The sequence below is a fragment of the Antennarius striatus genome, chromosome 11, assembly GCF_040054535.1.
Source record: "Antennarius striatus isolate MH-2024 chromosome 11, ASM4005453v1, whole genome shotgun sequence".
Lineage (NCBI taxonomy): Eukaryota > Metazoa > Chordata > Actinopteri > Lophiiformes > Antennariidae > Antennarius > Antennarius striatus.
This window is the reverse complement of record NC_090786.1, coordinates 19,042,501-19,059,302: the sequence shown is the minus strand read 5'-3', so window position 1 is coordinate 19,059,302 and position 16,802 is coordinate 19,042,501. Positions and strand designations below refer to the sequence as shown.

Sequence of the window (16,802 nt, the reverse complement as noted above, 5' to 3'; positions counted from 1 at the left end):
CCTTCCATCCAGCACTCTCTCTCTTCCTGCAACAAACAATTCCAGGATTGTTTCATCACTTTCTCCACTTAATGCCAGCCTCACTCTGCTGAGCACCATCTTATAGGCACACAAGTGGAAACCTTGTTCCGTCTGTAATGGCTCCCCAGGGCAGTGAGCATAGCTCGTCCTTGTGTTGGGACGGTGATGGAAACCGGCCTCTTAAAAGGACCGATGATTGAAAAGACGAGACACATTGTTGTTAAGGTTTAAAAGCACCACTTTATTATATTAGCTACAAATTTTACATGGAATGGAATAACAGATATTCTTTAATGGAATGACTGCGTCCATTACAAGTTTCTGACAGTGTAAAATACAGAGATGCAAAGTTGCATTCAAATATAAAAAATTGAGCCAGACAATAAAATATATGTACTGTGACACACACACACACACACACACACACACACACACACACACACACACACACACACACACACACACACACACACACACACACACACACACACACACACACACACACACACACACACACACACACACAAAAAGTCACACTTGAAAACACACATGCTCAAACATAAGCTTTGGTTTGGCTGCAAGTATTTAAATCTTTCACATCCTCATATTTACATGATACCCTGTCCTATCCACCTGCTGCACACCATACAGATGGTTTCCTTTAAACATCTGCCATACACATTATGTTCAAAACACCTGTGGTTTCTTAGAATCAGACACACACAAGCTGAGAAACAATTTCTTTACAACAACTTCTCATTTCTTTTCAGTATATCATAATAAGATTTGGTGAACATTTCAAAGTCATATACATTGAATTACACATACTAAAAATAGAAATTACCACAGATCCCAATGGAAAAAAAAAATTCACAAATAGACAGATGGCAGCGACTCAACAAATGTGTGTGGTCAACATCTATGAGGAATCAATATGCATTTTATTCTGAATTATAATACTGTACTACTACTACTACTGTAATACTGCATGAATACCATTCATGAATGCTATTCTCAGATTTTTATTCAAAATGCTTCATTTCAGCACCTTTGCATGAATACTGAGAATTCCCTGACGATTTAGCCTCCTTTGGTATGAAGCTGCTCCACAACTTTATTATTCAGAGCGCTTTAAGTCACACCTATAGCGCCGATGTCTTTGTTCAGGTCCGCCTTGTGTTTCCACCCACTAAATAAGACTGAAGCAAAGCAGCAGTGGTGTGACATGGATAACTTATATACTCAGACACTGTTTTGGATCTTTTCACCCAAAAGCAGCAGCACTATGTGATGAGCGGAAATCAAACCATGTGATAATTGATATGAATAAAATGTACAGGCAGGGAGGGAACGGAGCAGAAACGAGTATCTGGTTCCTTTCTTTCACGATCACTTTCATGGCCTGCCACTTTATACACAGTAGACTAATGAGTTTAACATTAACTCTGTCTATATCTATTCACCTACATTCACTGTGGACTCATTTGGAAAAAGAGGTGTTCAAGTGGGGAGGTCTCAACTTCAGACCTGAGCTTTTTTCGACTCCATAAAGTTTTTTTTGTTGTTGTTGTTGTTTTTAACTTGAATGAAATTGTATTTGCTGCCCAATGAGGAGTTTCCTTCATCACTGACATTGACACTTGCTTGGACGACTGTTACTTGTACCGGACACTCATTAAGTACTCACCCAATGCTAGTCTAACAACTTTTGACATCATGATTCATGTTCTAGTTGACTGAAGTGGTACAAACCAATCTAGGCGTGACAGCAGCCTTGGAAACATGGAAACTGTTGTATGTTATATATGCTGCCTATGGACATGGCGGGACTCCTCATCCATCCTCAAGCATAGGGTACCTCTTGGTTCAAACCCAAACCCCCCAAACACAACACAAGCAAAAGTTTGCTTTTGGCCTGCAGCTGTTGTTGCAGGTGAAGATAGTTTATGAATAAAAATGGAGTTCATTCTCTCTTGCAGTCCAGACATTGTACAGATGACAATCCCAGCAGAGATTATTGTGTGGCAATATTACTATAGAGACAGAGAGAAGGGGAAGAGAGTTGCAGGACAGTGTCCAAATCCGCAGTTAGAACACTTCACACCTGCAGAAACTCTGGAGACTCAAGGATGGTGTCTGGAATAGAAAAGAGAGCAGGTCGGTTAGAAGAAAGACATGACAGCAGGTAAGCAGGGGACACAGAGGAGGGAGATTGGACATCCCAACCATCCTTTCTGCGCAAAATGTGGACGTTTTTCAAAACTCCTACTCCAAAGAATAATGCAAGCACACAGTGACACATTTCATGCTCTAAGATGCCTGAGTTGTAACACGTTTAGAAAGCAGAACAAAGAGGCCCTAAGTTACAACATATTGCCTTCAAGAGGGAACTGCAGCTGGTTAAATTCCTCTCCGCTGAAGGTCAACGGGCCCGAAAAGATGAAGAAGAAAACTGAAGTGTAGCTTTTATCTTTGGAATGTGAAAACACAAACCAGGTTGTGTAGTTTATTGTAATACATTGCAGAAGAAGGATCCACCAGTGTGAGTTTTTAGCAACATTTGTGACTCGCTCTGACTGGAACAGAATCACAGCTATAATCTAAGACCAGAGACAGATTCCATCTGTCATTTCACGTAAGCAGAGATGTTCTTTGTATTTGGGCAAATAGAACAGAACAATTACGATCCCTTTAAGTTCTCTATATAATGGTTTGGGATGGATCTTCATTAAGACAGTCCTGTCCTTTCCTTTGTACCATGATACAAAGATTGACCAGGAAACAAGCCAATCTATGTCAGTATATTTGGAACGTCTGAGTGGGTACCTGGGGAATCGTTAGAAAAAAGCTCAGGGATTACCCCCCCCCCACACACACACACACACACACACACACACACACACACAAACACACAGCAACTAATGTTTAAGTATTAGTTTTAGTTGAGTCAGAGAGATCACCTGAAGCTAGCAATCATGTTAAATCAGGATGTTTGCGGGTGGAAAAGGATTTTAGCATTATGGGAATATTTCTTACTCTGAACAGTTTTCACATCAGATGAACACAATTTACTGAGTACAAGCATGCAATCTTGCACAAGAATGACAGCATCTTCCCACCAGCACTTCCAGCAAATGCAGGAAGTTTCAGCAAGGTTCAAAAGGTTTTGGTTTTTCTTCGACGTCATCGGACTTGTTCCAAACTGACTGAGCATTTTGAAAGAACATCACACAACATGTCATTATTTAAAATGACTTAATATGCAGTATTTACAGTTTCACACAGATTAACTTCAGAACTTTGTTACAATAAAGCTCTCGCTCAAAGAAATCTGAGGATTTAGTCCACTGAACAGTGTTTCACTCGATAGCCATTATAAATTTCAGGGAGAGAGTCACAGGGTGAAGAAGGAAGTTGGTGTACGTGACTAAATGTTACAAAAATAAAGGTTTTGCTTGTGTCTTTTTTGTGTGACAATTTTTATTGGCAATGGTGGCTGTTTAACAGCAAAGTCAATCTTCCCAGATTCCCATGCTTTGAACTACTTTTTATTCTTTTGACAGAGAAAGACCCCTAATGGTAGAAACACTTCGATAACATTTCAGTACTTTTATATACAGTCATCTGTGTATCAGTCATAATTACAAAGGAGTCAGGAGTGTGTGTTTCAAATGTAAGGCATTGATTAACAACGGATAGATTGATAACACACTCCGAAATTAAAAGACACCATAACGGTTTTAACATAACAGTGTGTCTTAGGGTTAAGGTGGTAAATTTAGAACAGGTTGTGTGTGTGTGTGTGTGTGTGTGTGTGTGTGTGTGTGTGTGTGTGTGTGTGTGTGTGTGTGTGTGTGTGTGTGTGTGTGTGTGTGTGTGTGTGTGTGTGTGTGTGTGTGTGTGTGTGTGTGTGTGTGTGTGTGTGTCCTATCCTACCTTCTATTGGAAAGAATACATCCCCGTGTGCAGGAGGGGTAAGGGGGGTTCCTGGCTCAGACAACAGGTGCCGTCCAGTCTCTGAGGACTGCCTGATCATGATCTGAGATACAGTGCGGGTCTTAATCTGTGGCGACTCCCTCAGAAACATTGGATTCTCAAGGCCATGACCTTCACTGAATACACACACAGAGGCACACATCCACAGGAAAGGAAAGAATCCACATAAGTACAATAATGACCCAATAAACTGTTTGCACACTCATCTATTGCTAAAGACACAGCGAGGCTTTACGTCTGTTGCTTATGTCATCCAGAGGTAATCAGGGCTTTACTAATCTTATGAAGACTAAAAGCTACACCGAAGTGGCTTTCATTGGGCAGTGTACATTCACATGAATTAAGAATCAGTGCAGTGTCATTGTTGCATGTTAACAGCGTCTCATTTTGGTGGCAGTCTGATTGATTACTTACCAAACCCACTCCAGTGGCAGAAATCAAAGCATCTTAATTAGAATGTGGAGAGTGTGCTTGTATGTTTATGTCTGTATGCTACTCAAAAACATTCATTGGCTCTACTTCAAAATCAGGATGTGATTCACTGTATTTATAAGTGCCTTTGTTGATGCTGGCATTTGTTGGAGTAATTTGGATTTGGGTGACACAGCCAATGCTGGCATAACAACAATTCATGTGGCCACGCATCCAGTGTGTGCCCCGCCTTTCACCCATAGTCAGCTAGGATAGGCTCAGCAGGCCTTTGACTCGCAAATCCGATAAGCAGCTATAGACAAGATGACTGTAATCGTCTCATCTACAAGAAAATGGATGGATGGATATTTCTAACAGAGCCTGAATGATGTGATGCTGTCTAAACCCTGTAAACTGGCCAAGTCTTCTCACATCAAAAAAACTTTAGTACTTGAATTGAAAACGCAAGAGTGCTCTGTCAAGATGGCAAAAAGGCTCTTTTTACTTTTTTTAACAAGTTTGACATTTTCTGATCATTGCTGTTAGTTAATCTCTTCGTGAAGCTGCGACCGGGACGACCACAGGTCAAGCAAACAGAAGGCATGTTGAGGATGGGTAGTGCACTTGTACGGTGTAATGGCGACTAAATGTTTCCAGCATTCTAGGTGGAGGTGTATTTAGTTTTAGAGTGATTATAATAATTAAATGTAATCATGTAAATACAGACATAACTTTCAAGGTATGTGTATTTTTTTAGCAAGCAAAAATCAACAGCATTACCCACGTAATTACTTCTAGTCATGCTGTTTGACAAATGTTATTGCTGCGACACAGTGGGATATCCATGTTTTATTATACTGTAGAGCAGCTGCCTAAAAGACTGTGGGAAAACCTACCTGTCCATCCTCACCAGCTCCTGTGCACCTGGAAGAGAGGAAGCAGGAAATGGGCCATTGTGAATGAATTGAAATAAAATGGAACCCTGCAGATGGGATTTGAATGTGCTTCCTACTGTGTGAAATAGTTAATAGTTAATTTGACAGGAAATATAATTTGGACAAAACATCAAGTATAACCCAGTTTGAACCTCAGATATTCCGCACAGCATGGACATGGAAATGAGTGTTTTGGGAGTGTGTTTGTGCATATAAGTAATACATACGTCTGCTCGACCGGGTGTTCTGCCTCTGTTTGTACACAAGCACCAGAATAAGAGGCAGAGAAAAAAGAGCCAAGATGCAGGCTGCTACAGCCAAAGCTACTGGCACAGAGCCTGGAGAAGCAAAAGAGAGACAATGAGTTAAATAAACAGACCTGGCCGGCCATCCAATGGCTATGAGGCTTTAAATACAGCGACATTACCCTCTGTTGGTGCAGGATCCCACACAGTGCAATTCTGAGATCCATTTCTCTCTTGAAAAAGAGAAAAGATAGACTATATAATATCACAGTAATGGTTTCTTTCTTTAAAAGCAAAAGGGGTAATTTTTCTATGCTCATGGATTACTCAAAGATCAATTTACTCAGAATCTGGAAACAAAACCTTGTCGTTCTGTTCAACATCTTTAATAAAGAAACTATGATTAAATGAACATTTTCCATTCCAGTTTATCCATGAAATAGCCAAATACAAATTCACACCCATACATCTGATGGCCTTACTTGGTGTAACTAGAAGGATAATATGACTGTGCGGTCTCTGCTTGGCCGAATCATGATTATGTTCCACCTGGGCCACACAGCAGTAGCGTCCCTGGTCATCACGGGTCACATTCTGCAGAATCAACCAGAAGTTCTGCTCCGAAACTCCAACTTGCAATCCTGGTGGCAAGCTGTGCCGTTCATGGGAGTGACTACCAAGGGTAATATGGCGTGGGCCCATCCGTCCTGTACAGTGCTGGTCACTGTGGGGTGTGAAAAGCCAGCCGTGCTTCACAACATCAGTGGGATGCAAGCTGGCACCTCTCTGGTTACAAATCAGTTTGGCATTTGCACCCTCCGGACATGTTTGGTACTGGTGTGGTGGTGAGACACTCAATGCGGAATGTGCATGGGGGACCTCACCTTTAGCTGGAGAGAGAAGAAATGAATTGATGAATGTAGTCAATTTCATCTGCTGCAGCAAGTAAAATCCAAGCTTTCTTTCATTTGTTTAGATGACAGGAACGGTTAGGTTAAAGCCCTGATATCCCACAATGACATTCAGATAGCTTAATCTGAGTGGACTGACATTCATGCCTGGTTTCAGCAGTCATAACACAAACAGCCACAACGCTAAAGTAATTATAGGGACTGTGGATCTCAACATGCATTTAAAGTCAGACAATTTTCCATGCACTATTTCTGCACACAGCATGCTTCCTGGTTTTTGTACATTTTTGGGTAGCAGTGTTTGCTTCCTGTTCTGTATATTTATACTGTTGTTGGAGATAGTGCATAGTCTGCTGATAAATATAAAGATAGAAAAAACTCCAGCGGGAGTTTAATGGCCTGTTCCTCTCTGACAGCTACAGAAGAAGACACAATCCAAAATATACAAGTCCTCATATGACATCTCTATCACAATCAAACTTATATTCTGTTCTGGCCAGTATGTGCATCATAGAATGAGTAATGCTTGGTGGTAACTTTATCCAGACATTGAAGTAAACAAGTCTTTTACTGCACGAATGTCTCAACACGTACCTTTTAACTACATTCAGGAAACCAACTAGACAGGAGAGATATGTTTCTTCACAGATTACAAGAACTGTTCTCCTTCACACACACTGCTTTCCACCACATCCTGTTCTGGCTTAAAAACACAGTGCAGCAGTGGAAACACAAATAGGCCAACTCTTTATTGTGCATCTGGATGACTAATGGCTATACAATAAAGCTAACTTCAACAAATTAAGCAGTTTGAAGTCACTCTGTAAAACTTGCTATATGACACCAATCTCCACTCAAAAACAAATATGTATACTGGATGTGTGTGTGTGTGTGTGTGTGTGTGTGTGTGTGTGTGTGTGTGTGTGTGTGTGTGTGTGTGTGTGTGTGTGTGTGTGTGTGTGTGTGTGTGTGTGTGTGTGTGTGTGTGTGTGTGTACAGTATGTGTGTCTTATGTATATATGGTCAAATAAATATACAGTATATTATGGATCATCATTCTTTTTTGACTGGAACCGACAGCAGTGAGTCAATAATACATCACAAAATGCTCACATGTACAGTAAGTGTGTAAGTCTTATTGTGGTGGAGCCACAATAACAATCACCCCCAAACTAACACACTCATTGATGTGCACAGTGACTGGATGGTGCCAGGATTTTGAGGAGTGGACTTCCTTCCTGACTTGTCCAGACACAAGAACTCTGCGACCACTCCTCCACATGTCTGGCTCCCTAAACTGATATTCTCTAAACTGATATTCTAGAGCTAAAGCTGCTGCTGAATGATTCCTTATGGCCTGGAGGTTGCAGATTAACTCACACCCTGGTCTTCCAGTGATGTCACTGAAGATGTTCAGATCCTGACAGACCACGTGCTGCTACATCACTGCATCTCCTCTTAAGATTAAACCAAAAGTGAGAAGTGGAGCAGCATCATTGTCTGATCCACTTGACCACAAACTGGTTTATGTGCACTACCATTACTTTCCTGAGCAGCTGAAACATCTCGTGGTTCAGTCACAACATAAATGAAGAAATACATAAATTCAGTCCAAATTTCCAACACATTGCCGTTTGCAGCTGTCAGTAAATATCTTTATATTTAAGATATGTCATTTGTATCTTAATCTACAGTATTAGATCCTATGTAATTAAGACGTGAAAAATTGACTGTACAGTTACTTCTTCTTATACTTCCGTGCATTCATCCATTCACACACAGAAGGCCCCACATGGATCAGTTCCTGTAGCACTGCAAGGGCCTGGATCACAGCACCAACCTTCTAATAGGTGGATGAGTTCTATGCATCCTAAGCACCAACCACCTCTAATGAATTAGAAAACTAGCATTAATGATAGATAATAACAATAATGGAAAGCTACCAATAAAATAAGGAAAATTGTAATATTTGTAATATGCTTGGACACGGGTAATAGAGATGAAGAAAGAAGAAGAAGACGGTAGAAGAAGATATGTGCTTTGTTAATCCCCTTGGAGAAATTATTTTTCCACTCTTTATTACCATATATTTTTAACATGCGTATATGTGTGTACAGGCCCCTGAAACAAACACACACACACACACACACACACTTGGCCTGAAGGCATGCAATATACATTGGGAAGCAGAGAGGCAGTTTTTATGGAGGAGGGGGGGTGCTCAAGGGCCTTGAACCGGCCACCCTCCGGTCCCCAGCCCAAGGCCTAGTGGACTGAGTTAAAGATATGCCAACTCCTTATATTTTGATACTTTTAGGGTAACACACAGAATCCAGGGCATAAATAAGCACAAATAACAACTATTTTAGCAGAATAATAATAGAATGACATAAAATCACACAATATGAATGGGCCACAAGAAATTTAAAATAAGGTAAATGATGGAAAAAATGTTGAGATACACACTTTCAGTTCAGGAAATCATGCAATAATGAGAACCTATTGCTCACAGGGTGCCATTTGCTGTTCTTAAGTTAACAGACATTGTTCATATGTCACTTTAAATTTACAGTGGTGTTTCACAGTAGCTGACCATTAAATGACCTTTGATTTATGATGAAGCGTGCCTCACACACTCAGTATACGTGCATCCTGTGTCACAAAGTGTGGGTTACGTGCCATGATCCGGTGTGAGCTCCTGAACTGTGGACAATCCATTGTGTGGTCGGGAAAGCCATAGGAAGACCAGGGAGGGTGATTAAAGTGAAGCTGTTGCCCCCATGGCTGTTCCTGCCTGTGAGATGGGACAATACGAGGGGAAGCCTCTCCTCTCCTGTTTCACACCCCCAGCCCCCACCCCTGCTTTTTTTTTCTCCTTTTTTTTTCTCACAGCTCTAACCTCTGCATTAGAGGACACAGATTTCTGGCTTTGGAGTGGAAGTTTATATTGCCTAAAGCAAAACAAAGTCTGATAGAAGGTTACCAGTTTGGAAACATTATGCACACGTACAATGTCATTCAGTTACTGATGTCATATTGACAAGACCAGAGCTTTTTAAAAAGGTGTAGCGAAAACTCAAATGCTGCTTTGAAGACTAAGTTGTGATGTTACATCTGTTTCAGGATGACTTGAGCTGCCTTGATGTGGTTTAAGCAAGGCAGAAGGCGAGCATTTCCCCGTGGCTGGTGTGCACTGAATTTCTCTCACATGCTTACGACAGACATACAAACCATTTTCTCTGATTTTGGTTCTCAGGATCATGATAGTCCCTCAGGGCCCAGAAACAGGCCCCCTTTGTTTTAAGCTTGAATGCCACCTGTTTGAGACATGTTGTCTGTGACAGCTTTCAGACATGCAGCGTGGGCTGTGTGGGTTAATTAACCATGTTTCAACATCAACTTGAATTTCCCCAAGTTGAACTCATTTAAATACTGGTGTGAGCGTATGTGTGACTACTCATCTATGCTCTCACTGAACAAACCATACCAGTAAATCTGGTCTCCTTTCACTTGCATAATGTCTCTACCTGTGTTTGTACAACACCCCCAACACCCCTTCTTTTTTCACACCTACTGTAATGGTAATGATTATCCTTCCCATTACAGGGCATTAATGAAACCAGTGGGGGATCCCAGATTAGCACCTCTCCAAACACACACAGAATGTATCAGTCAACACTTCCAAACAGATGTATCACTTCTGCAGCAGTAACTGTAAAGTGTGTTAGATCAACCTAGTCAGAACAGAAAGTGGTTGTGGGTCAGACATGCAGGTCACCTGGTTCACAGATTCATGACTTTCAGTGATAATCGTGTAGCAAAAAAACTTGCTTGCACAAGTGCGATTTAAGTAAAGCACTTCTCAGAATTTACACCACACTTTATGTACACTGCTGAAAGGTTTTGTAATTAACAGTTCTATAAACATATTTACAACATCATATCTACTGAGCTTTTTCAGTAAACAGCAGTGATGAGAAAGGATCTGGACCTTTTGTAATTTTCAGATTGCAAAGTAGCTGAATTATTAAAAATTGATAGCCATGAAGAATTGCTGTAGCCACATACTTTAGACACAAATCCACAAATTGATATGTGTTAGTGTAACTGAAAGCAGACACAAGGCTGTCAGTGACAGTCAGTGTCGTATCCTTGGTCTATTTAGGGCTCACCAGTATGTGAGACATATATTTATTACAAGAAGTATTGCAGCAACTGGTATTAAGGGGTTTTTCTCTGTCATAGTTGCTGATTATTAAACATCTGAATGAAACTACAAATGTTTGAACAACCTTTGTAACACCCACAAAATCATAGGAGAAATGAGGACATCTCCGTCCTCCATTTTTGTTTTCTTACTCAGGCACATGCAATACAGACCCACGCAGCTGCTGCACATCAACACGCTTGGCTGCAGGTCTGGCCTTGTTTGTGTTGATGGAAACCATTTTTATTTCTGCAACCTGATAATGACTTATTCATTCATAACAAGGGGATCAATCCCCAAATCAAACACTGCTGGGGTGACGAGACAGAGAAAAGAGTGGGTTCTCACATCCTGTGATCTTAACACATCATTGTGATTGGTTGATTGTCCTACACAGGAAGTTGGAGGTTTGAAGGGGTATTGATGTTGCTCTGATAATGTCCAGTTGTTTTTTGTATACCATCCGTTTATAGGCAGTGGCAAAAACAGAAGCTTTCATCTCAGACCAGAAGGAGGGAAACTTATGAACAAGAAAATGTAATGTGGCTGAAAGAGGACATTATGATGTTTAAATACCTTCTACTTATAAAACAAAAGACCTTAAGAAAGTTGGAGTACAAATTTTGTTTTGGTGATTATCTTATTGACTACAAACATTACTGACTATAAATATGACTGATTGCATTAAAGTGTCATATCATGACATTTTAATGATAAACTCTGAAACTGATAACATCTAGGTTTCAAAGGTGATTTAATATGAAACAGCCTGCACCAGTTTGGCAGCTGTTTCTCTTCTTAACGTCAGCTGTCGCAAGGTCAAGCGATACCAATGTTAAAAAGTGCAAATATATTCATTTCGGCTTCTGTTAACAACCACTGAATTACTTTGACTCTGTATTATTGTGAGGAAACAACTTGATGGATAACAAGGTCAGCCGATGCAGTTGACCAGACGCACAGAACACTTTTTTTTATTTCTTTCATGTTATCAGCATCTTCCACGTTGTGTAGAAATTTAAAGACTGCGACCTCCAGCTTCAGCCGTCAAAGTTCAAGTTGTCACAAAGACTTAGTAAAAGGTGGAATTTACGCATCATTTCATCCCACGGGAGGAGCGTCACGCCAGATGTTCTGTCTCAAAACAACAGCAGCAGCAACACCGAGTCTGACAAGGTTTAAAGGATCTATCTTTATCACGATGGTCTTTCATAATTAGAATATCTTCTTATTCTATAGGACAGAGGAAATCGGACATGTTTGAAAAGTCAACGTCGTGGTTGAAACGTGAAGAAAGGTTTTGGAAGACAGCGAAGAAGTGTTTATCTTTAAAGACTGGAGTTCATTTAAGTTAAAGTGGAATTATGGCTTGACACAGACGTGACCATTACGCGTGACAGCGCGTCTCCTCACACCTTTCTACACCCGAAGGTGCATTATTTTCCTCTTGGAGAATAATGTGTTCAAGGATGTCTTAATGAACCTCCTGTTGAAGTTAATGTTTTTAACATCCAAACTTGTTTCAGGATTGTATCACTTTGTGAGCTGCAAAAATTAAAAAAGAAAATACTGTCCACATCAGTGAAGTCAGTCATTTGGTCACTGAAATATAACTGCCAATTAATTTAAACACAGTTGGACGATACATTTAAACGTCACCTACAAAATGGAAAGATATCAGTGTTTTCAGTGGGTTAGTTTGTGTTTTTTGTTTCTGTGCATGTCTGTGTTTTTCTGCGCTTACCTCCAGCTAAGTAAAACAGAAAACAGCAAATCAGAACTACGGACTTCTTTCCCCCAATTGATGACCGATAGTGTAATCCCCACTCCATGCTCCAGTCGGATTATAAACTCAATCTACTTGTATTAGTGACCCTGAAGTTATTGCAGCTTCACACCAATAAACAGCTAGATGACGGCGCGTGTCCCTTCGTCCCCAAACTATTTCCTTTAAACTTAGAGTGACACAGAGCCGCTCATTGGCCCGCCCCCCCCCTCTCCCCCTCTCTCTCCCCCCCTCTCTCCCCCCCTCTCTCCCCCTCTCTCTCCACCTCTCTCTCCCCCTCTCTCTCTCTCCCTCCCTCCCTCCAGACCTAAACTTGGTGCAGCCCGTCCATGCTGTCCTCTGGAGCTCTGTGCGCCCAGCTGGTGTTAAAGTAAAGACAGCCTTTGTTACTGATACATGGTGCCCACCGGTTTTATAAGAGTGGGGGTCTAATGGAAGGGTGTGTTGTTGTTTTTTAGAATAATCAGAATACCAGAGACAACAGGTCAGAATAGATCCAGCTTTCTCTCAACTCTGTCCATCTTCTTTTAAAATCCTTCTCCTAACAGTCAGACAAGCGTCTGGTGCCTCACGGGAGTTTGACCTTCATATTATAACACCCAGACATGAACCTTTTTTGTTGCTTTTATTTTTTTCCACGGTACAACTTCAACTCACTGCGTAAACTAACTGCTCAACAAGATAACTCCAATTTTTTTCCTAATATGTTTTCATGAAAGTTTATCTTCATATCTAATCTCTTTGATGTTTTGGCAAGAGTAAACGGGTTATTTATTTCTTCTGAAGAATGAAGATTTATCACATGTGTAATAAGACCTACAATTCACGCAGGCAACTTAAAGAACTAAACTATAGAACTGGATTTATAACTGCCTACCTTCAGTTTAGTGGGGGAGCCTGTTTGGTGCTTGTTGTTTGTGAGCCATTTTTTCAGTCAACTCTATTATGTATTTTTTAAAAGGTGTTGCTTACGTACAAGTGAAAAGATAGGGAATGAGGAAGTGTCACAACGAAAGGCTCTGACTGTCTTTCTACTTTTGGACTCTTAAGGCCTCCTTTAAGTTGCATTCCAATTCTACAGTATGTCTGTGAGTTATGTTGGTGCCTGACCATAAAGGGTTTTGTATGTCAGGAGCAGGATTTTAAATTCTATTCTGGATTTTACAGGGAACCAGTGCAGAGAAATGTGATCTGTCACACTTGGTCTGATCAGTTCTTGTGTATCCTGGATCAGTTCCAGAGACTCCAGACACTGAAAAGTGTGGAGATTATCAGAAAAGCATCATATAAGGGAACTTTATTAAACCAGTATGAAGACAAGAAATACCTGGACTAACATCTAACTCTTCCCTTATGTCTGTTTCTCCTGCAGACGTCAACCACCATCTATGTTCGCATTGTGGATGAGAACGATAACGCCCCAGAGTTTCCTGAGGAGGAGTATGTCACGGTGTTGAGCGAGGGACCGGACACAGTGGGTGCCACCATTGCTACAGTAACGGCCATCGACCCAGATGAGGATCTGAATGGAACCTTGCGATATGCTATCGCTCAGGGCAACCTGATTCAGACCTTCCGTATAGATAGCATCACGGTGAGATGTGACATCTGCAGAACTTTATTGTTTAAAGGAATTGCAAACACAACCTTTAGATTTACTGTCTGTGTATGATGTGTGCTTATAGGGGAGAATTACTGCCGTGAAGGAGCTGGACTATGAGATCAGCAACGGACACTACACACTGGTTGTTACGGCGACGGACCAGTGTCCAAACCCCACACTCCGACTGACATCTAGTACAACAGTAAAGTTTTATTTTTCTTCTACATAATTAACATTTTACAGCTGAAACAACTGGTTGATTAACTGAGTAGTCAATCAACCGATAACCTTTTGTTAGATTTTCTATTTCATCACTAGTTAAAGAAATTTATGAAACAAAAATTTAAAATATTTGCTGTTTCTGGGAGGATTCGCTGCTTATATACAGAAATTAATCTTAATATTTTTAATCACTGGATTTTTGCAAGACAAGATATGTGATTACCTTGTGGTATTCATTCATTCACTCAATCATGCATCCATTTATTTTCTGAACTGCTTTTTCCACTTTTGCGCGTAACTGGGGTTGCTGGAGCCTATCCCAGCAGACTTAAGGGCATGAGGTGGGGAGAGGCTCTGGATGCAGTGCAAGCTCCTTGCAGACCTTGTGATATATGATTTATAAATGATGAAAGTAATCCTTTCATAAAAATGAGACTGAACATAAATAAATGTCCTGACACTTCTTTCAGAGCCTAAATGTAATTCTTCCATTAACATTGAACAGTCATGATTGGTAACAATCGTGTCTTTTCTTCAACCTATTCTGTGAGATCTGTGAGATCAGTCACTTGTCTCATAGTGTTTTTTAAACTCATCTTCCTCTTGGATGAGAGACGAAATGTCTTCAAGAACTTTCTTAACATCCAGTGGATTGACTTCAACAGCTTTCGGATAACCATGACCTGGATTACTAAGAACCTACACAGACACCTCATCTTCCTCTCTTTTCAGGTGCTGGTTAACGTTCTAGATGTGAACGATGTGACACCCACGTTCCCCAGAGCCTTTGAAGGACCCTTTGAGGTGACTGAGGGCCAGCCAGGCCCTCGGGTCTGGACGCTGAGAGCAAGTGATGAAGACTCTGGGATTAATGGCAAAGTGGAGTACAGCATCACCAGTGGCGATCACCAGAGTTAGTAGTACATCGTTCTGGCCGAGGAGTATATTATTAAATCCTTACAATGTGTCACTGATGGTCTTCCTCTGTTGCTCTGTTAGACGAGTTCATGGTGTCTCCTGTTGAGGGGGAGCTTCGAGTGAGGAAGGATGTAGAACTGGACAGAGAGACAACACCCTACTATAACATCACCATCACAGCCCGAGACCTGGGAACGCCGCCTCGCAACAGCTCGGTGGGCCTTAATCACACAACTGCACACAGTTATTCAAACTACTGCATACATTCACTGGTGTCTTTAAAAAAAATTAGTTCATAATTTTCTACTGTAGTTTGTCTGGCAAGATGATGAGCTCATATGGAGGACTTACACTTCAAACACTGAACAGATGATTGTTGAGATTGAACTTGACCAACATAATAAAAGTAATGCTACCTTCGCAAACTTAAAACACTAAGTATATAGACTTAACATAGGTGCCTTGTTTGAGTCATGATTACTATAGCATAGCAATCTTCCTGTATCATACATGCTAACATGTAAGCTATAATGCTTTACAGATAGAAATACATGTTATCATGCATGAAAAAGAACAATTTCTTCAAATATGATTAATGCTTGTGTATTAATGGTATCTCGTGCTTGACTTCATGTGAAAACAATTAATCAATCAACCTTTATTTATATAGCACATAATCACATCATCAAATGTGCTTTAACTGACAGAGAAACCCAGGAGAACCCTCCAGAGCAAGCATAAGCGACACTGGCAGGGGAAAAAACTCCCTCATCTCGGGAGGAGCCAGACTCTGGAGGGTGGTCATCCACCTTGACCGGTTGGGTGGGAAAGGAAATATACGTACTAGGGATAGAGACAGCGCAAAAGAAAGAGAGACAGTGATAGAAAGTGGCAGATGGGCTGGATAGAATTTGCAATTTAAATTGTGCTGTAGTTGCTGAAGTAGGGGCGGGATTTCCAGGCCTTTGGAATTCCAGTCTTCCATACTTTTTCCCCACCTGACAAGCAGAAGCACAAAGACAGCAGCAGTACAGACAAGTGACATAATCAGAACTGCTTAAGTTAATCAATCAGAGCAAAAGCTAAAATATTTCTGGGTTGTTATTAATTATGTTCATGTCTTCTTTATACGTAATTCTTCAGTTAAAGCGACTAACCAAAGACGCTGAGCAGGAACAGCAGACATATCATCTGTTTAGTTATCATTAATGGAGCATTACTTTTTTCAAGACTTCAGGGTAGACTCCAAATAGAATGGTGTCCTGTTTTTGATACACATACACTATATATCCCCTATTATTATTTGGTACACAAAATTTAATTCAGTTAAAAACTATGCTCCAGTTTTTTTTCCAGATGCATGACACCTAAATAGACAGAAGTGCAGTCTTTATTTTAGATGACTGATAAGTAGGGAATATGTGATATTATCATTCTGCCACAATGGAATTTCCATTATTTTTCAGCCTTACAGATACTGTAGATCGGGACACAAAGAAAATTAATGAAGTTGTGTTTTCTCATTCATCATCATAATTGATATATCT

General features: G+C 40.6%; 2 protein-coding genes across 2 annotated transcripts in view; one reads left to right on the top strand and one right to left on the bottom strand.

Annotated features, from left to right (window-relative positions):
• cdh23 (cadherin-related 23) overlaps positions 1-16,802 on the top strand; it is a 208,418-nt gene that overhangs the window by 168,367 nt on the left and 23,249 nt on the right. Inside the window, exons 37-40 of the mRNA XM_068326936.1 lie at positions 13,885-14,106; positions 14,198-14,317; positions 15,070-15,250; positions 15,337-15,470. Coding sequence (XP_068183037.1) covers positions 13,885-14,106; positions 14,198-14,317; positions 15,070-15,250; positions 15,337-15,470 — 657 coding nt within the window. The remainder of the gene's footprint in view (positions 1-13,884; positions 14,107-14,197; positions 14,318-15,069; positions 15,251-15,336; positions 15,471-16,802) is intronic.
• Positions 264-12,662, bottom strand: vsir (V-set immunoregulatory receptor). Its single transcript, XM_068328111.1, has 7 exons — positions 12,471-12,662; positions 6,091-6,498; positions 5,791-5,841; positions 5,591-5,701; positions 5,325-5,352; positions 3,958-4,133; positions 264-2,157 (listed from the first exon to the last, which is right to left on the bottom strand). The coding sequence occupies exons 1-7, from the start codon at positions 12,556-12,558 to the stop codon at positions 2,120-2,122; spliced, it is 900 nt and encodes a 299-aa protein (XP_068184212.1). The 5' UTR covers positions 12,559-12,662; the 3' UTR covers positions 264-2,119.